Source organism: Dryas octopetala, chromosome 3 (assembly GCF_963921425.1).
Source record: "Dryas octopetala chromosome 3, drDryOcto1.1, whole genome shotgun sequence".
Lineage (NCBI taxonomy): Eukaryota > Viridiplantae > Streptophyta > Magnoliopsida > Rosales > Rosaceae > Dryas > Dryas octopetala.
Genome location: NC_141368.1, coordinates 8,730,550 through 8,755,139, shown reverse-complemented (window position 1 = coordinate 8,755,139; position 24,590 = coordinate 8,730,550). Strand labels below are relative to the sequence as shown.

General features: G+C 34.8%; 2 protein-coding genes across 2 annotated transcripts; both read left to right on the top strand.

The window, feature by feature from the left end:
- The first annotated feature begins 1,255 nt into the window (after nt 1-1,255).
- PIPK10 (phosphatidylinositol phosphate kinase 10) lies at nt 1,256-8,333 on the top strand. The gene is made up of 9 exons (XM_086238019.1): nt 1,256-1,440; nt 2,509-2,661; nt 3,200-3,365; nt 3,744-3,854; nt 4,246-4,433; nt 5,332-5,423; nt 6,002-6,119; nt 7,144-7,446; nt 7,917-8,333. The coding sequence occupies exons 2-8, from the start codon at nt 2,516-2,518 to the stop codon at nt 7,430-7,432; spliced, it is 1,110 nt and encodes a 369-aa protein (XP_086094145.1). The 5' UTR covers nt 1,256-1,440; nt 2,509-2,515; the 3' UTR covers nt 7,433-7,446; nt 7,917-8,333.
- A 2,273-nt stretch (nt 8,334-10,606) lies between these two features.
- LOC147290503 (myosin heavy chain-like protein) lies at nt 10,607-14,690 on the top strand. The gene is made up of 3 exons (XM_086236701.1): nt 10,607-11,180; nt 12,214-12,336; nt 13,048-14,690. Exons 1-3 carry the CDS (start codon nt 10,710-10,712, stop codon nt 14,515-14,517), a joined length of 2,064 nt encoding a protein of 687 aa, XP_086092827.1. The 5' UTR covers nt 10,607-10,709; the 3' UTR covers nt 14,518-14,690.
- Nucleotides 14,691-24,590: the final 9,900 nt, after the last annotated feature.

The following is a 24,590-nucleotide window of genomic DNA, read 5'->3' as shown; positions in this document are numbered from 1 at the left end:
AAACACACCCAAAGCTCCATTATTTCTTTGCGAGCCACATTCTATAAAAATTCAACAGCTCATTCTTCTTTTGCGGGCCACATGCTACAAACTTGCTAGATCCCTATGCAACTTTGTTTCACTTGCATCTACACTTGATCTGCAGTTTCATCTGCATCTACACAATCTGCAGTTTCACCTGCATCTACACATGATCTGCAGTTGCAACTTCAATAAACTGCAGTTTCAGTTCACTTATAGCGTTCCAGAAATTGCAGTTTCAGAACTGAGCTTAAAAAAAAAAAACTACAGTTGCAATTAGTAACTGCAACAGCAAGCTTGCAATTTCAAATAAACTACAGTTTCAGAAACTGCAGTTAGTAACTGCAACACAAGTCTGCAATAAACTGCAGTTTCATTTGTAATTAGTAACTGCAACTGCGAGCTTGCCTAAACTGCAATTTCAGTTCACATACAACGTTCCAGAAATTGCAGTTTTAGAAACTGAGCTAAAAAAAAAAATCAAGAACTTTCTACTGATAAGAAATCAAAGTAGGAGTCTACCACGAGCTGTAATCATGCCTAATCGAGAAGAAGCCGGAGTGGTCAGAGCAGATCCAAAAGGCTTCGATTGAGCTCGGAGCAGATCCATTTTTTCTTGGTCGGCGTTGAGATTTTCAAGGCCATTGACAGCAGCGTTGCTCGTGGTAGTGGTGTTCGTCCCAGAGGTGCTTGCTCTGCGAAAAAGAACAAGAAGAACAAGAAGAACAAGAAGATGATGAAGAGGAAAAAGAAGAGAGACATAGCGGGGGAGAGAGAGAAGAAAGAGAAAGACAAAAAGGAAATAAAATGACAATTGATCAGATTTCAAAATAAGCTACCTAAGCTGCAACTTATCTTATTGTTAAATAAAATTAATTGGTGTACTGAATAGTAAAAACAATAAGCAAAGGTAGCCTAGGATAATTAATTCTTAAGTATAATAACATATGTGTTATCATGTTATTGAATTGATATATCAAATCAGTCATATTCACTTTCTTAAAAAAATGAACCGTTAAGGTTACATTCTCACCAACCGAACGTGAAATTTTGTTGATGTTATATTCTAAATATAGAAACTTCTCTGTGTCACCGGGATGCCAATCTGCCCTGTCACCGGGTAATTTATTGCTGACTTGGCATCCCGGTAAAGGTAAGTTATTTCCTATTCCAAAAACGGCATTTCCGTTAAGATTCCGAGCGCGCGTAAAAGTGGTTTCAGTAATCAGTTCCGATGGGCAATCCTCTGTCAAAACCGTGGCCATAACTAAAGCTGAAATTTTAAAGCTGATGCAGAAGCAAAAACCATAGAGGAAACCAAAACAAACCCCCTTCTTCCCTAATTGCCTTGCAAAATTCTTGGAATTTTTTTTGGCCACTAAATTCTTGGAATTTTAAAATCACAGCTTTCTCACAAAGGTAATGTTGCATAATCTGTCTTCCTTTTGATGGGTTTTCTTTCATTTTCTGAAATTTATTTTTGGGGTTTTTTTCTTTTGGGGGTATGTGTCAGAGATATTAAAGCCAAAGGGTGCTTTTGGGTTTCAATGTTTGGTTTTGAATTGCTGGATTTCTTTGCTGCTTCTCTTTCTAGGATTTTCCCTTTCATTCTTTTTTAATTGGTAGGTTTGATAATGCCAGATACAGGAAGTCCCATTTGCAATTTTGCTTCAAGTTTATATCTTTTTTGTTCTTCAATGAAGTTCGATTGTTTGTATGGTAATCTAATTTCGATTATTCAAATAAAAGAGATTTCTTTTCGTTTCAATTAATATGTAAAGAGGAACTGGATTAGTGTTTTACAAGATTGATAAAGCAATTAAGAAAGTGATAAATGAAATAGGAGGTTATCGAAAAAGAAAAAGAGGAAATAGGAGGGTGCAAAACAGCTGCTTGATCATATGCTTGAGGTGTTCTTGTGATCAATGTGGATATGAATATCTAGGAATGAGTAAGTTGCAGCTAAATTGGTGCCTGAAGGGCATAAAAGTCACTTTGAATGAAAGACTAGGATGTTAATTAGTCTTTTTGGACCAACCGAAAAAGAGATCTCTTAAGGGCCTGATAACCTCATATCTTATGGTAATTGTATTGATATACATAACAGATAAGTTGTCACAGATCTATGTGAAACCAAAACATCTCTTGTTCGTGGCATCACTTTGTTGCTCATTTCAAATTCTTTCTGTAATGCAGAAATGTAATATGCTTTTTTATTTTTTTTTAGTACATTTTATGTGAACGAATGACATATTAGAAGATCCCTTATATTATGTAGTTTAAAATGATTTGTAATTGAACTGGGTGTGGCTCGTGGACCACATTACCATAGATATCGGGGGACTAAAGTGTGATGTACAGCTGACAAGTGCAGTAATCAGTATTCATTAAATCTTTGTTGTAACCTGTGACATATTTGTGGCTAACAAACTCAAAGTGTAGCATTGTCTACTTTGAAATGCTGATCCAATTTAGAACATTTTGCAGGCAATCTATGGAGCTTCTAAAAGAGGAGCTTTCACCGGCTGACTTCAAAGCAACTAAAACTAACTGTATAAAATATGCTAGACAGGATTGTCTTCATTTTCCTTTTGTCACAACTGACTTTGAATGGAAAGATTACAGTCCTGCAGTTTTCAGGTTCCTCAATTTTCTTTCAAATGTATTTATATTTCAAATTACATTTAATCTGTTAAGTTTCTCTGTTCATTTTTTTAGAAGTGATGCTATGTAATAAATTAAAGCAATGGAAAATTACTGAAATGCAGAACTAAGGTGCATAATCTGAACCATACCTTGGAAGTTGTCAGTTTAACCATTAAAAGTAGCTTACTTGATCTTCGCCCATGGGAGAAAGAAATGGTCACATGAAATAGTCATGCTAGACAGGGTATGAAAAATCATTTTGGGCTTAAACTTGAGAGTTTCTGGGCTAAACACAATTGGTGAAGATTTGCACCTTGGAAAACTAATTGAAACTAAAGCCAACCTCCTTTAAGGCCACTTTTTATGATCATATACAGCTAGAACAGTTCTAATACATGTTCATTCATGCATGTATGTACGTATGCTATGCATATGTATGTATAGATACATTTATGAATCTAAAAATGTGTGTGTGTGTGTGTGTTACTATCTTCCAATTTTTCGAAATTTGTAACTAACAGATTGTTTCCAGACGTATGCTGGAGCTTGACAATATTGACTATGCCGACTACCAGCTGTCAATATGTGGAGACGAAGTTCTAAGGGAGGTTGCTTTACCAGGAAAATATGGTAGGGTGTTTTTATTGGCCAACGACAAACAGTTTGAGATTAAAACCCTGCGGAAATCTGAACTGAAGGTAATAAGATGAATCACTGGTGGCATTTTACCATTAACAGTTGACAAGTTACTAGCCATACTATTGATTATATACACTTTTCACGGAAACAATTTTGCTGTTTGTATAAATGAATCCTGTAAGCTGAGAATTTGTTTCTGCCTTTTTTTTGGACTTAACAGGAGTTATTACTTATTTCTGAGATGATTCTCTCTCCCTGCCTCTTTTTCTCTCTCATCGTTTTTCTTGTTGTATGATCGGGAAAAGCCTGAACTCATAGCCTATCCAAAATATTTGTGTTTCAAAAGATTTCTTTATGAATTTTGAAGTTCTGATGTAAAGTTAATGAAATCTTTATCATTAGTCTAAGCAATTTACTATGTTTAACTTTACACGTAGGTATACCTAGAGATGCTTCCCAACTACTACCGCCATGTTAAGAAGCATGGGGCCTCATTATTAACCAAACTGTATGGACTTCATGTTGTCAGGCCAGCCGGAGGTATTAAGGTATGATCTTCTTAGTACCTCAAAGTTGAAGTTTTCTTATTAAAATTAAATGCACTATAATTGGGTTGATAGAGCGAACATAATATATATATATATAAAAATTGCATATGATTATTACACTTATGCTGGTCTTGGGTTTATCTTGTTAACCCAGTGAAGGGATTTTATAGCCTTGCAGGGTGGAGGTACCATGTAAGGTGGTTGCTTCCACCATCTCAGGTAGTCCAACTTGATTAATAAGGGTATTCAAAAAGAGCTATACTATGAAATTCCAACCTACATGGACAAATTTTATCCTACAGAATCTTCCTTTAATTAGCATTGACATTTGTCTGACCAAAAAAGAAACTCATATTCTGTTTATGCATTAATAGTTACTTGTAATGAGCAGGTTTACTTTGCTGTTTGTCGAAGCATATTGCCATCAGAAATTTGCATATATAAGGTCTATGATCTCAAAGGCTCTTCAAAAGGCCGGGCCGGCAACAAGACACTCAAACATGAGACAGCCATACTTAAGGATCTGGATTTTGATTTTTGCTTTTACCTGGATCCAATAGTCCGAGCTCGGCTCTTAGCGTAAGTCCCTCTCTCTACTGGTCATTGCCCAGCACATCTGTGCATAAGGAAACTTATATGCATAAAACTTGAGTTCAGTTTGAAATTGGTGGATATTAGTGATTAGCAAGTGCTGTACTTGAGGGTTGCATTGATGCCTTGATTATTTATTTTACTTTTATGACTTAAAGTAGAAGTTTCGAAGAAGCTTTGAGCTCAATTTGTCTCCTATTCTAATAATAAAAAAAGTAGTCCACTCTACCTATTGGATGTCTGGAGATCTTCTGAATAAGGGAACTTTATTTTCTGTTATGTACAACAGCTGCTCAACTAATTGTCTATTTCTATAGTTGTTTTAGTTGTTGTGGCCATATTGCCTGTGTAATCTTCCAGAGGTAGACGAAAAAATAATATTGTTTTTTACACCATTTTACCTATTGGATGTCAAGAGATCTTCTGAATCACGAAACTTTACTTCTCTGTTATGCACTGCAGCTGCTTCACAAATTATCTGTTTTGTATCTCATTGCTAAAAATATAAAATTGAGCCTATGTTGCCACTGCTATTTAAGGTAGACCACAAAATGATATTGTTTTCTTGCCAAGGTAATTTCTAATGGAGAAAAAGGGGAATGACATTAGTTTGAACTGTGCAATATAAATTTAGCAATGCATTCCATCATATAGTACTGATTCTAAGTAATTACCTTGTCCTCATCACACATGATTGGCTTGATGAATTTTGGTAGTGGTATCTAATACAGAAATTTGATTGAATAGCTTATCATCTTGACAAAAAATGCACATTAATCTCAGAAGACAAAATTAAGGTTGAAAGATACATAGACCCTTTCCGTTTCTGATATATGAATCTATTTTTTTTCCTTATTGACATCCTTCTTCTTCTTTTTTTGTATAGGCAAATCAAGCATGACTGTGAGTTTTTGGAAGCTGAGGGCATCATGGATTATAGTTTATTGCTTGGTATACACATAGTAGCTTCACATGAAGGTGGTTCTCCTCATTAATGGTCCTCTCTCACTTAGTGTACGTTCATTTTCAAAAGATCCATAGATCTTTTGTGATACAGAAGTTATGCAGATAAAGGAAATTCTAAAATATGGGAATAAATAAAGTCACCAGACACTGAAATTTTATGTAGAAAACGAGTACAGAAATTTTAGAAGTCTGATGGTATTTTACTTTTCCTGTTCTTGTTGTTGTGCCAAATATAGTGTTAGTAAAGAAACGCATATTTTTTAATCAGTTGAACATATGATTGATTCTCCTTGTTGGTTCAAGTCTTTCAAATATGTTACTCATCATGAATCATTAATGTACCACTAGATATATGCTAATAAAGCAGGTATTTATATTGTACAAGACATTTAAGGTATCCAGTTGCCAAATTGTTTGATCTATTCAGGAATTTAAGAAATGCATTTGTCTTAATCCTCAATTCTTATTTTCGGTGATTGTTCCTTTTTGTACATGTGTTTATGAACTCTTTTCCTTTCATCCTTTTCTCTCATAGGTATTTGCAATTATGATAACAATAAATATAAAGAATCCATGTCTTTTTTTGGCAGGCTCAACTGATAAAAGAACTTCCAAAATTTCTGATACCAAAAAGAAAACGGATAATACTTCAGAAGGACATGTAAACTCAGAGTTAACTTTTGCCGATATTTGTGATCTACTTGACAGGTATATTTTATGTATTGCCTTTCTTCCTCAAGAAGGCATTAGGAACTTTTCATGAAAGATGGCTGGCTGCCTCCATGATATAAGCTTGCCACATAGTCAATCATAACTAGAAGATAAAGTAGGTTTGGACTGGTTTTTTTTGGCTTAAATATAGAATTGAAGTTGGCTTAGAATTGTGCTGAAACAACTGAGTTGGCATGGAAATATAGTCAGAAGATTTTTAGGACTGTTACTTGAATTGTAAAAGCCACTTTGTATTATAAATAAAACAGGGGGTTGCAGCAACAGATTCATTGAAGTATTAGATCATTGAGGCTCTACTGGAGAGATAACTCCTGTCATTTGCTCTTCCATTTCATTTCTTACATTCTTTCATTTACATTCCAATATCAGAGTGGTTTGTCCTGGATGCTAAAGATAGCAATGGCAGAAGGCACACGAACTCTTCCTAATTCAAATCTTGTCTACATTCTTGAAAATCTGTTGTAATTTCCCTTGCTTTCTTTGGCATCAAGGACAAACTGCTCTGATACTAATTTTTCAAGGCTTAGCCCTGCCAAAGTTGGTATGTAAATGAAAGAATGAAATGGAATAGCCAATGACTGGAATTATCTCTCCAGCAGAGCCTCAATGATCTTATTACTTCTTCAAGGGATCTGTTATTATAACCCCTGTTCTTTTAAAACAACGCTGTGGCTTTACAATTCAAATAACAGAACAACCTAACAAATTTCCAGCGATATTTTCTTGCCAACGCAGCTACTGATCTGTTGCTTACTTGTCACCTTGTCACTGCTTTATGTTCTTCTTTTCCACTTGTCACCTTGAGACATAACAAACCTATGTTGAGTTTGGGATGGTTTTGTTGGTGGTCAGTACTCAGTTCAACAGTTTCAGAGATAAAAGGAAAAAAACAATCTTGGAGATTAAATAAGAATGATGAGAAAACTTGTAATTACAAATTTCGTATTCAGATGTTCAACGCAAAATTGATCATCAATAGCTCATTATTCTTCTACTGCAGGCCTGGTTTTAAATTTGGTCAGAGACTGCCAGCACGTGCTGTCCGGGCCCTTAGGAATGAAATGGAAAGTAAATCATATAGGTCCAGAGCACAGGAATGCTACAACGTTATTTTATTCTTTGGAATAATAGATCTTTGTCAGAATTACAATGTGATCAAGCGCATTGAGCATGCTTGCAAGGCGATAAAATATGACTCCAAGTCCATCAAAACAGTGAACCCCAAAGCCTATTCTTCTCGCTTTCAAGAGTTTCTGAGCAAAGTATTTCTAGCTGAAGAGTCGGATTAGTTCACTCACAACGGGTAGGTTCTTTATGCACCTGGTAAATCTGACCTGCTGTTATTAAATTGCTTCTATAGACTACAAACAGATTCACATTAGACGTATGCCCAAAAAAAGGATAGATTCATATCAGACCTGCTCAGGCTATATTTGGGCCTTACTTTCAATGGAGCCTCCCTTCACCAATGGGGATAGTCTGCAGGGTTATGAAAGGTTTAGTTTATTTAGGCCAGTAGGAATTGCTTTCTCTCACCTTCTTGCAGAAGCCCATACCCATGGGTCAGCTAAAACCTAAAAAAACTCAGATGTCTGAATCTGTGACAGGCTGTGCCTGAAGAAAACACACTGCTATTTAATTTGTAATTATCTTCACCTTGCATGTAAGTTGTAACCCAGGGTAATCAGCTATCAAGGGTTTATATTATAGGCACACCATTAATGACGTGAAGAACATAGCATCTTAACCCTGTTGTAAATATGTTTTTGACAGGGATGTTGATCCAATCATCCATGTTAATAAAGTAATGGCGGAATGGTCAAAAGTAGAAGCATCCTGGCAAGAATTTCATGACTCAGCCACAGTGTAGTTGAAGATTTGCGCTAGGTGATGATTTTTGGTAACTTTTTGAGGAGGAGATGCTTCAGATCAACACCAGGAACTCTTACTACTCAAGTGAAGCTATCTCAGAATCAGAATGTCGCTATTTATGCATATGGTTGAAAATATAGCTTGATGCGTACTAGGATTAAGAAGTAATGTGAATGTTTCTAAGGAAAAAGAAATGAAGGTAGATTTTAAGTGGCATACGTGCATGCCATTTTTTGTGCAGGTTGTTCATACTAGACTATTGTCGCTGTAAATTTCAATATGATCAGAAACTCTCATGTAAATGTTTGTGTAATTAATGTTCATAACAAATGGACTATGCTTGCTATAGATTTTAATATGATCATAATGCATGAAGTTCCTATTGGCATTGCTTATTACTGAATCATTTGAAATCAACTAGTCTCTGTCATGACTCATGAGCAGCTGTCATAGCAGGCCAAGTTTCCTTATAAATGTCTATTGTACAGCGGTGATGCAGATAAACAGAACATACAGGTTGCAACATCACTTTGCTCTTTACACACTACCAAAGAAGTGAGGAGTGAGATTAGAGATTTCGAAATTAAGACCTCTTGCAAAAAAGTAGGCTATGGAGCCTAAAAAAGCGAGTGCAGTAAAATGGCAAGGTACAATTTACAAAGACAGAGAATAAAAGTGCCATGTTACTGTACCCTTTGAGGTCATAATCATTGCTCATGTTGCATGTTGGATGAGAAAAATGGGATGTCGTAGATGTTTTTTTATCAAAAGCAAGCCCTTAAATGGACCACGTTCTGTCAAGAAAAAAAAAAATTAAACCACAGAAGTGGTCCAATTATGATTTTTGTGGTCCTTTTTTCATAAAAATAGGATCGAACCTCTTGATGCCAAGGAGAAGTGCCCGATTTAATGTGGGAAACTTGCTGCATTAAACATGACCTCTTGGTTGGCAGTTGGATTTGTTTGCAAGTCCTCACAGTCACAGTCACCACTATAAAAAACTTCAGTACTGTTAAAATTAAGCCTGAAGAGAAATTAAGTGGGAAACTAATCTGCATTGATTTTTGGATCAAGATTAGTAATGTGGTTATGTTATTGAATTGAACGCTAACCTCGAATTTCCATGAAGCAGAAGTAAAGAAAGGAAAACTAAACATCCTAAGCAAATCATATGTGGGTTGACAGACAAACACTTATTGCCTGCAGACAAAAAGCAGAAAGACAAATAGACGTACAAAGAAAAATAAACCTATGCACATTGCATGATAGGCTAAGGACCACAAATTTGGGTCTTCATTCATTCATTCATTCAGCTGACTGGTCCTGGTGTGGACCCCTGCACAGATTTTGGCTTCAACTGTGGCTCTCTCTGCCCAGCCCCAGATGGCAATGTTGTGGACATCATGCTTTATGCTTTCCAATGAATGATTCACCAAAACTAGTGAATGAATGGGTGATATTTTGTCCTTGGCCTAGGATACCACCTTCCCTCGAATCCTCTGGGGTAAATTTGAATGTCACACCATCCCATAATCCGCATGGTTAAAAGTTCACTTTTCTTTTAATCTTCCCCATGAGAGATATTTACCCATAATTATAATTATATTTGTTTGTTAATTAATGAATTCAAACTAGCCTACTCTAAGGATTGTATGGCATAGGCATACCATGAAAGAAACAAAGAAAAGGGGCCATTGTATTGTTGGCATATCTTTGTCATTTCTCTCAAGAATCAATATAGTCTGTTATCTTACCATGTGAGTGATGAGTTAAAAGTGAAAAATGGACTAACCTGAGTATCATTGTAGCTTTTGATTTTAGCTGCACAAGGGTCCACAAAAATGTCAGCTGATACGCATGACTCGGCATGAGAGTGAGTTTTTCTAATATGTTTGAAAAGTTACAAATTGTATGATTTTTCTTTACTGATTGTTTTAAAAAGATTATGCAATTGAATCAATGACTTCTAATTTTTTCATAAAAAAATAAAAACAATTGAGTATTGAGTAATTTTCGCATCTACACTCCGATCACTGTACGTGGTTCGCATGAAATTATATAGGGGCAATTCTATATAACAATTGTGTATAAATGAGCAGTCCTCTGTGCCAATGCATATGCATATAGAATTGCTCATCATGAGATTGACATATAGAATTGCTCATTTATACATAATTAGCATGTATAATTACTCATAAAATTTCATACGAACTATTTATGAATGACTCACACTCTATGAGAATTTCCCACGAAATACTTCTAAAGCCATTGAGTATTATTTCAAATTTTCATGTTCCAAATAAGGTGCTATAAGCATCCTCTTGATCTAAATGGTAAAATTTGCAAGATTTAGAATTTTCCATCATTAAACTAAAGAAAAGAAAAAAGCATCAAATTCTTTTTTGTTCTTACTCCAAAAAAAAAAAAAAAAAAAGAGCAAACACTGCCAAGTGCCAACTGTTTGAACTGGGCCCATTTCTTGCTGAGGTGGCTAAATTTGGGAAAAATAAGGGGGGACAAAGAAACAGAAAACATAAAAGTCACATAGAAAATAGAGATGCAAAATATGTAGGACAGAGGGTGTTCCTCAAGTCTGTACCTCAGAAGAAAGAGAAAGGGAAAGAAGCTTGTAATCCAAATTATCCAATTGAAGCTCAAAAATTGAGAAACAAAAATGGAGAAACAAAAACATGGATGAAAGAGCATAGCACCCAGAGATCGAAATTTGAAGAGAGAGAGAGAGAGAGAGAGAGAGAAATGGAAAGAAAAGAAAAAGGTGTGGAAAGTGAGAGAGAAAAGCAAGGATTAATGGTGGAAAACTTGAAACGGGGCATATTAGTAGGGAAAAGAGGAGGGCTTTGTAGTACGCCACCACCCATTTGGAGGCTTGAGTTCTATTCTGAGCATCACAACAACAACAACAACAACGACAACAACAACAACAGCAAATCCAACACAGAATTTCTCAACCTTGGCACCACTGAAGCACTCTCTGCAAGAAAGCTCTGTGCCAGCCTCTGGGAGATTGAGTCCTACCAGTACCACAGCATCCCACTTGCTCAAATGAGCAGAGCAGGTGCTAGACTTCGCCACAAGCACCAAAAGGGAAATGGGTTTGAGCTTCCCAAGCATTTGATCGAGGTTCACACTCCTACTCATGACCAGGTATGCAATTTGTGTTCTTTTGCTGAGTGTTTGATGTTGACTTTGTGGGTTTCTTTGTTTGGATTTGTTTAGCTATGCTTTTGCCAAATTCAAAGTTTCTTTTGGGGCCCTGTTGTTTAGTAGCTTACATGTTTGTCCTGTGTTTAATTAATCTCCTCCTTTTTCCTATAATTTTTGTCAAAGAATACTTTTCTGAGTTGTCCTTCTTCTCCATCTTGGAGGAATTTGTAGTAGTAGAAACAATACTTTAACTTGGAAAATAAGTCTAATTCCATAATTTATTCCTATTTACTTAATCATCTCCTAATCACAAAATCTAAGGCTAATTAATTCAAAATACATCAAAGACCAATCAATTCATAATCAAACTTTCTAACAATTTTTCTGAACCCTGTTTCAGAAATGGAATGTGTCTTCAAATTCTTGCTTCTTTGGGATGCTTGCTGTAACTGCCTCTTGGTTACTAGTTATAGTTACTACAGCATTTTACTCTTTGATTAGTTTCCAATATTACATCTTGTTTTTCTTCTAGTGGACATCAAGATGTGTAATTCTGTAGGTCTCCTGTTTATTTGAACCAAGTAGTGCATCCTCATTGTCTCATATTTTTTGTGTCCATTATTTCCCTCAGCACTTTTAGCAATTGTGGTTGCATTTCCTCTTTCCTGGGCTTATCATTATGAAATCATATATTTGGAAGTAGAAATTTAAATTTATTCTTCCTAGTGTAAATATGATTTAGTTTTTTTTTTTTTTTTTCATTTTTCAGAAGCAAAACTTTGAGTGGTTGCATTAATTATTAGTTTGATTCTCAAGGTTAATGTGTCTGGCAATTGGCATAAGTATCTTGATGGAATGATTATGCATCAATAACATTAGGGGAAAGTTGTAATGTTGGGAAGTTAGAATTTTTGTATGACTTGAGAGTTGTGATCTAATTTTTGCTATTCTGAAATTTTAGAACTTCACATGTGCTCGCGTGTGTCTGTGTGGTTCTATTTCATTAATGATATTTTCCCTGGTCTTGTTCCAGCTAGAAACTGAAAGCAGCTTGAGGAGGCTTGTATCAGCATCACTGATACAACACCATCAATCATTCAAGGACAATGGTTGTGCTCTACAGCCCCTATCTTCTGCAAGTTGTAGCTCAATGGAGGTGAGTAATTATGTCCCTCTTGTCCTGAATTAAAAAAATTGTCCCTCTTGTAAAAAAAAAAAAAAAAGGTTGTTCTCATTATTATTTTTACTTAAGTAACTTATTTATAAAATAGGAAAGAGATATCATATGAGTTCAGTAATATTCAAAATTCAACAATAATTACAATGAGGATTCAGAGCTGAGTTTTTCCAATTCAGAAGGGTCGATTCATTGGAAAGTCTGTGAGTGATTGCTTCAAATATAACTTCAATGGTGCATCTTCCTGCATGCCCTTGAGAGAATCAATTGATGAGTAGACAACAATGTAGAGTGATACATAGCTCGATCTCTTGATTATATATGTACTGTTTGCTAAAAAAATTCATAAAAGTGTAGATTCTTCTTTTTTTTTGGTCATGATAAAAGTGTAGATTCTATGTTATGACATTATGTAACTACAGATATCCAAGACAGAACTTGAAGTATAAAAAATGATATTATCTTAATACAATTGAAATGCTGTTTTTGAGTTCATGTCTTTAACCAAAACAAGTGAGAACTAAAAGGCATGACTTTGGAAAGATTGTGTTGGGATCACTAAAGAAAGAAAGAAAATTGTAATGAAAGAGTTCTGTAATACTTCTTACTGACACAGTTACATCAATTCAGAAGCTATTTTACCCAATATCTGCTGGTTTGATGGATTCGCTTATCCTTTGACTTTCGTAGGTGGCACCTTATAAACCTGTTACTCCCACTAGTTCTCTAGACTTTAAGGGTAGGATGGGTGAGTCAAGGTGTAGCCTTAAAACATCCACAGAATTACTCAAAGTACTCAATCGTATCTGGAGTCTTGAAGAACAACATGCATCCAACATATCATTGGTAAAAGCACTGAAAACGGAACTAGATCATTCTCGGGCAACAATTAAAGAGTTGCTGCAAGAGAAGCAATCAGATAGGCAAGAAATGGATGACTTAATGAAGCAAGTTACAGAAAATAAACTTGTTAGGAAGAATAAGGACCAAGATCGAACCAAAGCTTCAGTCCAATTGGTTAGGGATGAGCTAGAAGGTGAGAGGAAGTTGAGAAAGCATTCAGAAAGCCTGCATCGGAAGCTAGCTCGAGAGCTTTCTGAAATGAAGTCTTCTTTCTCTGATGCTTTGAGAGAGCTTGAAAGAGAGAGAGAAGCACGTATCCTATTGGAAAACTTGTGCGATGAGTTTTCCAAGGGAATAAGAGAGTATGAGCAAGAGGTGCGTTCTCTGAAACATAAGCCTGAGAAGGATCACAGTGGTATGACCAGGTCTGACAGATTAATTCTCCATCTTTCAGAAGCATGGCTTGATGAACGCATGCAAATGAAGATAGCAGAATCTGAGAACGATCTTGCAGAGAAGAATACAATTGTGGACAAGTTAGGCTTTGATATAGAGACCTTTCTTCAAGCTAAACGATCTCTAGAATCAAAGAAAATTTGTAAGTTATCCCCAAAGGAGATGAAGCAAAATTGCTCACACCAGCATTCATCAGAGTCCTTTCCATTGATCGAGGCTATAAGTGCACCAGAAAATGCAGCTGATGAGGATTCTGCCGATAGTGATTCACACTGTTTAGAAGCAAGCAAGAGTGCCAGTGGGAAACAAATCAAATGCATCTCTAGACAGCGAAAAAATAATGTTGCAGAAAGCAAATATGAAGGAATAGTGAAATCTAATTCCATGAGGAAAAAGGTATATAATAGTTTGTCTGGTTTGCAAGGGCAGTTTGAAGAACATATGGCCAGATCGATGTCCTGTAATGGAAACAGGAGTCAGCTTGCAGATAGGGAACATTGCGAAATGGGAGGAGAGAATCGAGCTCTGGTAGACAATCCTGAAGAATCTGAGTGCTGTGATGCTATCAAAGAAGGTCTACAAGAAATACAAAGTAAAGGGGTTGAGGCAGATGGATTGAAATCTACTCATCCTGAAAGGAATTGCAGGGCAAATACTTGTATCCGGTCTGTGTTTACAGGTAATGCTACTAGTCCAGTACAGCAATGGATGTCAAAATTAACAACCCCAGATTTTGGAAAATCTGAACCTTCTTTAAAATGGCCTCCAGGCTTTAAGGAAGACACCTTGATGGCAAAATTACTTGAAGCCAGGTTAGAAGCAAAGAACTCCCGGTCGAAAAGTTCCAAGGGGCCTTTTTAGGGTGATGGGAGGAGTAGATTTGCTCATACTAAGCTTAATCTTTGTATACTGAGTTTCTAGTGCAATGTCCACAAGAAAATGCAGTACAATATTTCTTTCCCCATTAATCTTAGAGTTACACTTGTACATGAGGATTGTTTTGTTACTTAACTTGCTATACATATATTACCTTGTTATCATCCAAGTCTCAACTTGTTATCAATGAAACCTCTAAAAAGTAGTGTTTTCCTAAGAATTTAATCCAGGGGACACTTGTGACTTAAATTCTTAGAATCTCACTGTTCTATAGCCAAATTTACATAGCTATTCAGAATGTCAAATGTGGGAGGGTATGCAGTGGGTGGCTGAGTGCAAATTCTAAGAATATGATCCCAAAGCCAGGTCTTGGTATATTATTTACAAGTTTCCAAGGATTGCTTCAATCTTTGGCCCACAATTCATTTCAGTGGGCTTCATTTTGTAATCAGTATGGTCCTGGCCCAAAATGTTATATGACCCTTTAACACGGCATGAACACATTCATAAGATGTGAGCCAAATCTCAACCCAACAACCTAAAGTCGAAAAATATGAGACAAGCACTCACAAAATGAATGATGAAGTGTTTATTCTTATTGACCAAAAAAAAGAAAAAAAAAAGTGTTTATTCTTAATCTTTGGCAATGGATATTGAATTGAGCTTAAGTTTATTCAATCTTCGATCCAACTCTTATAATAGTTATCTAGGACTTCATTAAGAACCATTCATGCCTTCATGGTGTGATGGCCATGAAAGCTACTACGTCCTAACTTTGGTGATGGTAACGAGGAGACAATGACAGCACTATCAGTGACATTTGTATTAGTTTTGCTGATCAATTGCTTTTGACCCTATAAAGAACTATAATTTAATCAACCGAATGGTACATTGGTACTTGATCTGTATAATATTTAAAACCCAAAAGCAGACCAAATTCTGAGCTTGTCGCTGACTACAACACCGGCCATCCATTCCCAATTAAGTTTATTGAAGTATTAAAACCTAAATTTTTTAATTTGTCAAGAATTAAACAATATAAAGAAAGAATCATTTTGCTAGACTGCACTTCAAATGGGAAATGTCCCATCACCCACCGTCTGCAAATAAGATTCAAAAAAGTGTTTTAATGCATAGATGTGCTTACATCTGTGACCAAATTTTTTGGGGTACTTTTTGGCTGTGAATGTGACTGGACACCTCCTTGTTTTGAAAGCTGGCACTAGAGAGAAGAAGTTCGATTAAAATGAACAACAATCAGAACTCATGTTTGATGGACTTACCTCAAACTGAACTAAGATTTTAGATCATAGTCTAAAATATTCGGTCCAATTAATTCGAGTTGAGATATAAGTCACTTAATTCTCGCAGTCCAGACCAATCCAATTCAGTTGAAAGTGGAAACCATGCTTGGTCCGTTAAAAGATGGTGACTACTGAAAGCTATTTCTTTTTCATTATCCAGTAAACAAATTAGGATATTAAATAATTAAAATTGTGCGGGATGATGTTCAAATCTAAGCATAACAATATTTTTTTTTTTCCCTTTAAATGTAGTGGACCACTATGGAAATGCAACTAGCATAAGAATAAACTTTGGAACTTTCTAATTTTTTTTTTTGGCAAGAACTTTCTAATTTTTTATGCAGTAGTGCTAGATATACCACATTTTTATACCATAATTTCATACCACCTTATGTGGCAACTTACATGGCATTCATACATTGGATACTAAAAAATAAAAAGAAAAACCCAAAAAGAAAAAGAAAAACTTTGTCCAATAAAGTAATGACACGTGAGATGGTATAAGAATGTGGTAAGAATAGCATTATTCTTTTTTTTATGGGGATGTAATTACAACTTACATAGAACTGTCATTTTCCATATGTTATAATTGAATGATCGATTTTTATATACCATTTAAATATTGTATTTGGTCCAACTAATGTAAAAAGAAAAAATTAAGCTTCAATCCAAAAAATAGAATAGCCCAATGTACATGGAGAATCGATAGCCCACTTTTTATAGTTCGCTTCAGGTTTTAAAAATCTCAGCTCGGACGGTGGAAGTGAGATAATGTAACTCCACATTATGAGTGAATTTTAAATTAACTATTAAAATTGTGTAAAATAATAAGGGTAGAATTGATATTTCTTATATAGAATTGAGATAAGAATGTCCTTAACAATTACGTCCTTTCCGTGCTATCAATTACTTGATCAATTCCAATTGTCTTCGTCAACCTTCCCAACGGCGTACGTCTTAGGACTTGAGACCAAGGCCGACCTCTTTCAAAATTCTTTTTTAATACTATGATAATTGAGGGTTAACCTCTCTAATTGTCAACTTGTCTGATTTTGGTTCAAAATTTTACTTTCCTTTTCTTCCATCCTTTCACAGATTCGATCGGCTACAACTTTCCAAAATTTTCAAGACCCTAAAATTTGTAAAAAAATAAAATAAAAAAGAGATGCTATTATGTGACACCAATTCTACTTAAAATATCCAAAATCTACCAATCAAATGGTCAAGGCCACAGAAGCATGGGACCCACTAATCACTAATACTAGAGCCGTTAATCATGGAGATACACACCCACTTAGCTATTTATGATTATCTATACAACTAATGATAACGTATAGTTGGAAAGTTACGATAAAAGATGCTCAATCAGCTGCACTAATTAGTAATTAATAATCAGCTCTCTACTAGTGCAACGTTTCACCAATTCTTGGACAAGAAAATCCCATTATGGGATTCTTTCTTTATTATTAAATCTTTGGAAATGGATGGCCCTGATTTCATCTAAGCCCAAGTCCCAGCCTATATAAACACCCCCCAAGTCTGCCTATTCTCATGTGTTTCCAGTAGTACTACTGGTATTTAAGCATATGTGTGTGTTTTAGGGTTTTATCGTGTTAGGGTTTAAGGTGGTGGGGGGTCCAAATGGAGCTCTCTGCACTCCAACTCTGAAAGGAAGTGATGGTAGACCACGACTGCTAGTTCATGAATACCCCTAGATGCGCACGATATACAACAGCAAGTATGTGCATGCTAAGGGTTTGCATGAAGTAGGAGACGAGACTACTATGATCTTTTTGGTATTGGAGTGAAGGGAGCTCCTAATGGTCTTTCTAAACTTTGTTAATTTCTTATTAATACGTGTTTAATTATTTAATTTTTGCTCAATTGGATGCATATGGAGTTGGTGTATGAGATTGTTGGGGCATCCTATATTTAATCCTAATTAGTATGAATGTTTTTTTTTTTTTTTCGAGTATATATATGTTATTGTAAGCTAGCATGTTAGCTACTGAGCAAACTATTATTTTACTAATTTTTCTATTATAATTTTAAGTACTTTTCTACTTTCGATCTGTTTCCCTTTTTCTTTTTCTTTTTTATCATACACTTTTAAAATTTCTATCATTGCACAAACTTTCATAAGTTATATGTTTAACTTCCTGATATTGATAAATTCAAGATTAATGCCCCCTTGTGCTTGCAAGACAATGCGTGCATGTGTATAGATGCATCAAGAACCTATATATTTGGATTATCTTTACTTATTGTATATACTAATTCAGTTTTTTTTTTCCTACTAACATTATCAGTTGCTTGGCAGATTAGAATACAGAAAATAGCTGCTTCATGTGAGACTCTTAGACTCTGACTGTGCAGATCATGTACATGATTTTGGAACTACCAGAAACTTTTGAAGTTAAAGCTAGCTAGGAACGCCTGCAATGTATATAGGCAACTCTGCAGACATGGCATATAACACCCTTGTTACTTGTATTTATTGCATTAAGAAATTTTGAGTTCAAATGAGGCCTGCAAACTGATTATTCAAGATCGATGTTCATTATAATTAATTAGATAGTCCTTGCAATAAGGCAAATACATATGTCACTTTGGATACATCATACATGTATCATCTGAGAGATTCTGACATGTACAAGTTTTTCTTGGAAGTGACATTGAATTTTACTTAGTCCTGTTCAATTAGGTAACCACGTGTCCTGTATCAGATGACACATACTCAATGTGGGATATATTCATAATCAACTTTAAATCATCTTGCACTGAGGATATATATGAATATATGAAACCAGTGTTTAAGAAGTAGGAATTGCCACCTCTTTGAGGCATTTTGTCAAACAACTTTACCCCCACACATTTAAGGAAAAAATTAAGAAACATAGGAGCAAGAAGATATGACTAGCTAGTTAATTCATGTGATTGGAAAATAGTTCAATTGATAGTGAGATAGATCCTCTACTTATTCTTTTTATGCCCATATGATGCTCACGTCCAAAATAACATCGTGAGATTTTGGATTAAGCATAAGAATTAGATAAAATTCTAAAATGACAAGTTTAGACATTTATAAGGACAATATTTGCACACAACACAAAATATATATATATATATATATGCAATAGAGGATTCAAAGTTGTACATATTGTTGGTTTTGAATCTCTGCGAACAAAGTTTAGCTGAAGATATCACATCTTTTTGTTATTGATCGAAAGTGGCCTTAATCTAGTAACCTTCCCTATTCCACACCAATGTTGAATTTTCTTTTTACTTTTTGATAAACACCAAGGTTGAATTTGTGATTTAGTGGCGATGGGCAGCAAGGTTGCTTTGTTACCTATTCCATAAGGAACCACAGATTTTTTGGTATCTTTACACCAAAAAATTTTGAAAACTAACTTTTTTTTTTGTTTTCGTAAAAGAGTTTTAACCATTTTTTTAGAACTTAGAAATTCGATCTTCGGGAACCTTCCCATCGAAAAGTACTTGAACCCTCTAAAAGCATTTACTTAATACGGTTTGAATACTACGTGGTGAGGGTTTGATCGTTTTTTGATGAGAACTTACAATCAAGTACTACTCAATGGTCAAATTTCTATATATATTTTTTAAAAAAAGTTTAAAAGTTTTTAAATAGAACAAATTGTGACTAATTTTTCATAAGGGATTAATGTCATTTTGCTCCCCAGACTATTACACTTATATCAGTTTGGTCATGATACTTCTAATTTAGAAAATTAAGGACTCTGACTTTTTTCAATTTTGCTACTTGAAGTTATTCCGTCAATTTACATATTTTCTATTCAAATTTAGTGGAAAATGAAAGAGAGAAAAATGGTAAGATCTAAATAGAAATGACCATTTTTCCCTAAAAAAGGACCCACGTGATTGGCATATGGTGCTATACAAACGAAAATTTGGATAAAAAGTGTGTAAATTGACGGAATAACCTCAATTGACAAAATTGAAAAATTTAGAGTCCTTAATTTTCTAAATTAGAAGTTTAAAAACCAAACTGATACAAATGTAATAGTCTAATAAGCAAAATGACATTAATCTCTTTTCATAATATGCTGAAATTTGGGGCACTCTAATGTTGGCTTTTCTAATTTTGCTTCAAAAAATTTATTTTCCTTTTCTTCGCCTTAATTTATAGATTTAAGTCATGCTTTACCGAAATTTTTACCAACCTATCCGGACTAAAAGGATCTAATTTATGTCACCAAATCCACTTAAAATATAAAAATTAAATTTACCATTGAGACTTTTCAAATGAAAAAAAAGGTAACAAAAATCTACCAATCAGTTGGTCAATCCAGACAAGCACACTTGGAAGCAATTCAGTTTATGGGACCTACAAATTCTAGAGCCTCCGATCATAAAGATTCACGCCCACTTAGCTATATATGATTATATATATACTATAACAACCAATTATAACGATAGTTGGAAAGTCAGATAAAAGATGCTCAATTAGCTGCACTAAAAAATAATCTCTCCCAGTACTAATGCAACGTTAACCAATTCTTGGACAAGAAAATCCCATTATCAGATTCTTTCTTTAATATTAAATTTTTGAAAATCAATGGCCGTGATTTCATCAAAACCCAAGTCCTAGCCTATACAAGCACCCCCTAAGTCTGCCTATTCTCATAGCCAGTATTGCTTGCTATATATATTTCCAGTTGGGTATTAGGGTTTTAGGTGGTGGTAATTAGGGGTCCAAATGGAGCTCTCAGCACTCCAACTCTGAAAGGAGGTGATGGTGACACCACGACTGCCAATTCATGAATACCTTTTAGATGCGCATGATAGTGATAAATGTGTGCATACTAAAGGTTTGCATGAGGTGGGAGACGAGGTTACCTTAATCTTTTTAGTATTGGAGTGAAGGGAGCTCCTAGTGGTCTTCCTTTATAAATGGATTAATGGAGCATTTAGAGCAATGTTTGGGTTTCTCATGTTTGAGGATCAATTTTGTCCTCATAATCAATCAAATGAGTTTATGATGAGATCTACTATTCCAACTCTATTTTCTCTCCCATGGTATAGTTCATTTAATTGGCCATGAGGACAAGGTTGATCCTCAAACATAAGGACTCAAGTATTTTTCTTATAAATATGTCTATTTTGTGAGTTTAGTAACGATTTTTCTTTTGGTTCATTAGATTGTGTCACATGCACTTTTGTTTTTGGTATATGCGATCAATGTTGGGGCATCTATTGTTTAATTATGTCTGAAGCATGTTGGTGAAATTATATATAATTTTTAATTTTTCTACTACGATCACAAGATTTTAAGTATTTTCTGTGCAATTATCTTTTTTTAATTTAACCATACACTTTTACTTTTCTTATTCATAATGCAGAAATTTTAATAAGTTATGTACAACATAAGAAATGTGCATATCAATATATAGATCGATGTACTAAGGATATTGGTTTAATTGGTTACTTTGGCATATCCTTTATTTTTAATATGAATTTGTTTTCTTTTTTCCACTAACGTACTCAGTTGTTTGGCTAATTAAAATACAGATCGAAAATAGCCAGTTCATGAAGCATTCGTTGAGACTCAAGAGGCTGATCTGACCGTCCAGATGTGATATACATTTTGAAGTTAAGCTAGGAGCGTCTCTTATTTCTTTATACACTGTGAAGTACTGTTGTTCTTGATACCACATGGGTGTACTACAAAGTTGCTAGTGTTTTACTGTTTCATCTTACCTTGTAAAATTAATCTTACATTATTTTACAATATAATAAAAGGATTTTTCTTATTACAATCATTGCCGATCATAAATGTGGCTCTCAATTTTTCAAAACACTCAAAAAGGCCTCAAACTTTGTCAACATATATCAATAAGATCAATTAATTTTTTCCGGTTAGATCTGTAGAAAAATTATTAAGTGTATCCGATATATATACCGTTACGTGGTGTTAGATTAATTAATCTAACGTATAAGGATATTATTAGTCAGTATATTCTTATTTTTTTTATAAAGCATAACATTGCTTTGAAAGAGTGGAGATGCTAACAAGCACCTCGAAGAGAATAATAAAGATGCAACAACAAAATTTGGTGGATTTAGATCCATAATATAAAACTTTCTGACCAAAATAAAAAAGATGAAAACTCAAAATCCATCAAAACCCAAAACACATATCTAGATCTGGGCCTTGAGAGAAAGATGAGACGATGGGTCGTGACTTCGGCAACGACGGCGGAGTTCATGGCTCCGGAAGCAGCAGAGGAATTCATGGCTTCGGCAGCGGCGATGGAGTTTATAGCTTCACTAGCATCAACGGAGTTCATGGCAATGGCAACAGCGACGAAGTTCTGAGATCTTTCTGTGTGTGTACCAGATTTAGAGGATTAGGGTGAGAGAGAGAGAGAGAGAGAGAGAGAGAGAGAGAGAGAGAGTGGGAGAGAATAAAAGTCACAATGGCAAATTTTGGCCTTTGATATGAGTATTTATATCAAGGGTATTATAGTCTTTTCAAGTCAAAAAAGGGTTAGAAAAGTAAAAATTTTACAAACAGGGCTAAACAAGTAGGAGCAACATAAAAAATGGTTATTTAGTGTAATTTTCCTTTCAAATTCTTCTTGATATGTGGATAAATGCTCATTATTTTGAGGATTATTTTAAATTTCTTGATCCATGCATTGAAATTTGATTTACTACTTTTGAAATTTAATTGCTTCAAATTAATTAACTTTCTTTTGGCTCACCTGGCCAAATTCAACTTGGGTATGTAATAGGTTGAATTTACTCATTAAGTCATCTTTTCCAATTTGGTGAGGTTTCTAGAGAGAGACATGTCCCTTCTCTTTATACATATTCTCTCACTTTCCCTTAACTCTGCGTCGATTACCAACTCCCGTTTTCAGTATGAGAGTTGGTGGTAATCCTTTACTTGGGATTTTTTCCTATTTACTTTATCCACTTTTTTCCTTTCTTGTTCTACCTTTTTTCCCTGAGCCCAAAATATAATGTTCGTTCTTCGAAACCATATCTTTATCTCCACCACCATCCCTTCTTTACTCTAGTTTCCCTTTTTTTCTCCCTAACCATAATTTTTCTTTCTTTGACACCGATGTCTGGATCTGGATGTTCTATTCTTAACCTGATCTCTCTTGAATTGACTTTTTCAAGTTTTTTTTTTTTACAAATAATTTCACTCAATTTGTGTATGTGGTGCACCGGTCAAGGCATAGGCGATTGCACATCCTCATATGTGTCATGATTTTGACCTTCTATGTGTTGTTTTATGTGCAGGCTTATGGGTGTTGATTGTTCGAGTACTCTGTTTTGGATCTTGGATATTTAGAGATGGTTCTCGACTTGGGATCTTATGTTTATTAGGTTTCTTGTTAGCTATTGTACATGATGTTGTCGGGATTCTTATGTCGATATGGATCATCTTGCAATGCTCCTCCTTTTGGTGGTTGGTGAAAGCAAGATGTGCTTATTGTAGGGTTACAATTATTTACTTTTTTTTTTTTTGGTAGGGTGCTCCGCATGTATTACTTTTAGGGCTATTACAGCTTACCCTTGATGTTTAGGATAATTCACAACTTGCACCCTATCTTTTTAATTTTTTCAATTTAGTACTCAAGATTTTAATTTTGATACAATTTGGCACTTTTGTCTGACTATTAAGTCAAACGTTAGATGTTGACGTGTCACATGCGGGGCCCATGTTTTGGCCAACTCGTAAGGCTGAATCAAAACCTTGGTTTTATGCAAATCCTCCAAAACCAAGAGGTTGAAGTACTAAAAATGCCTTTGAAGAGATGTTGTTGTTGGTCAGCCTTACGAGTTGTCCAAAACATAGTCTCGTATGTGATACATCAACATTTAACGTTTAACCTGATGGTCAAACCAATGGCAATACCAAATTGTATCAAAATTAAAGCATTTGGTACTAAATTGAAAAAATTGAAAGTATATAGTGCAAGTTGTGAACAATCCAAAATCTTAGGGGTGTACATTGTAATTAGTCTTTACTTTTATCTTTTTGTGTAATATCTGTAAGTGTGCTATTAATTTGGGCTGGTCTACCTTTTTGAATGTTGGGCTTCCCTTGTTGTTTGAGATTTGTCATTGTATCGAGGCCGAAAGATCTAATTATGTGACACCAATTCCACTAGACATATAATATATATATATATATATATATATATATATATATATATACCGATCGATGGTAGATCCACACTTAGAAGCGACTCCACATGTGGGACCTACAAATCTATAATGTGTATGATTATACACTATAACATAACCGGTGATAATAAACATAATTGGAAAGTTAGGATAAAAACAGAAGCTCAATCAGCATTAATCAATTTCTCTATATTTTTCTATGCAACTTTCACCAATTGCTGAGTAAGAAAATCTCATTATCAGATTCTATCATTAATTCTAGATCTTTTAAAATCAATGGCCCTGATTTGATCTAATTAATTACCCAAGTCCTTTATAGCCTATATAAACACCCCCAAGGTCTGCCAATTCTCAAAGCGAATATTTCTTCCTATGCTTCAAGTAGTAGTAGTATATACATATATACATATATATATATATTTTTTTTTAGGTGGGTCCTAATTGGGAGCTTCTATTCACTCCAACTCTTAAAAGATCGAGGTGATGGTAGACCACAGTTGCTAGCTAGTTCATGAATACCCTTTGGGTGTGCACGATAATAATGTATATGCACATACTAAGGATTTA

What these genes read in the sequence shown, in the direction of transcription:
- PIPK10 (XM_086238019.1), top strand. Translation starts at nt 2,516, where the DNA reads ATGGAGCTTCTAAAAGAGGAGCTTTCACCGGCTGACTTCAAAGCAACT. An exon ending in TGCGGAAATCTGAACTGAAG is followed by an intron (nt 3,366 to 3,743) that starts GTAATAAGATGA and finishes CTTTACACGTAG; the next exon opens with GTATACCTAGAGATGCTTCC. An exon ending in GTCCGAGCTCGGCTCTTAGC is followed by an intron (nt 4,434 to 5,331) that starts GTAAGTCCCTCT and finishes TTTTTTGTATAG; the next exon opens with GCAAATCAAGCATGACTGTG.
- LOC147290503 (XM_086236701.1), top strand. Translation starts at nt 10,710, where the DNA reads ATGAAAGAGCATAGCACCCAGAGATCGAAATTTGAAGAGAGAGAGAGA. An exon ending in ACACTCCTACTCATGACCAG is followed by an intron (nt 11,181 to 12,213) that starts GTATGCAATTTG and finishes GTCTTGTTCCAG; the next exon opens with CTAGAAACTGAAAGCAGCTT. An exon ending in CAAGTTGTAGCTCAATGGAG is followed by an intron (nt 12,337 to 13,047) that starts GTGAGTAATTAT and finishes TGACTTTCGTAG; the next exon opens with GTGGCACCTTATAAACCTGT.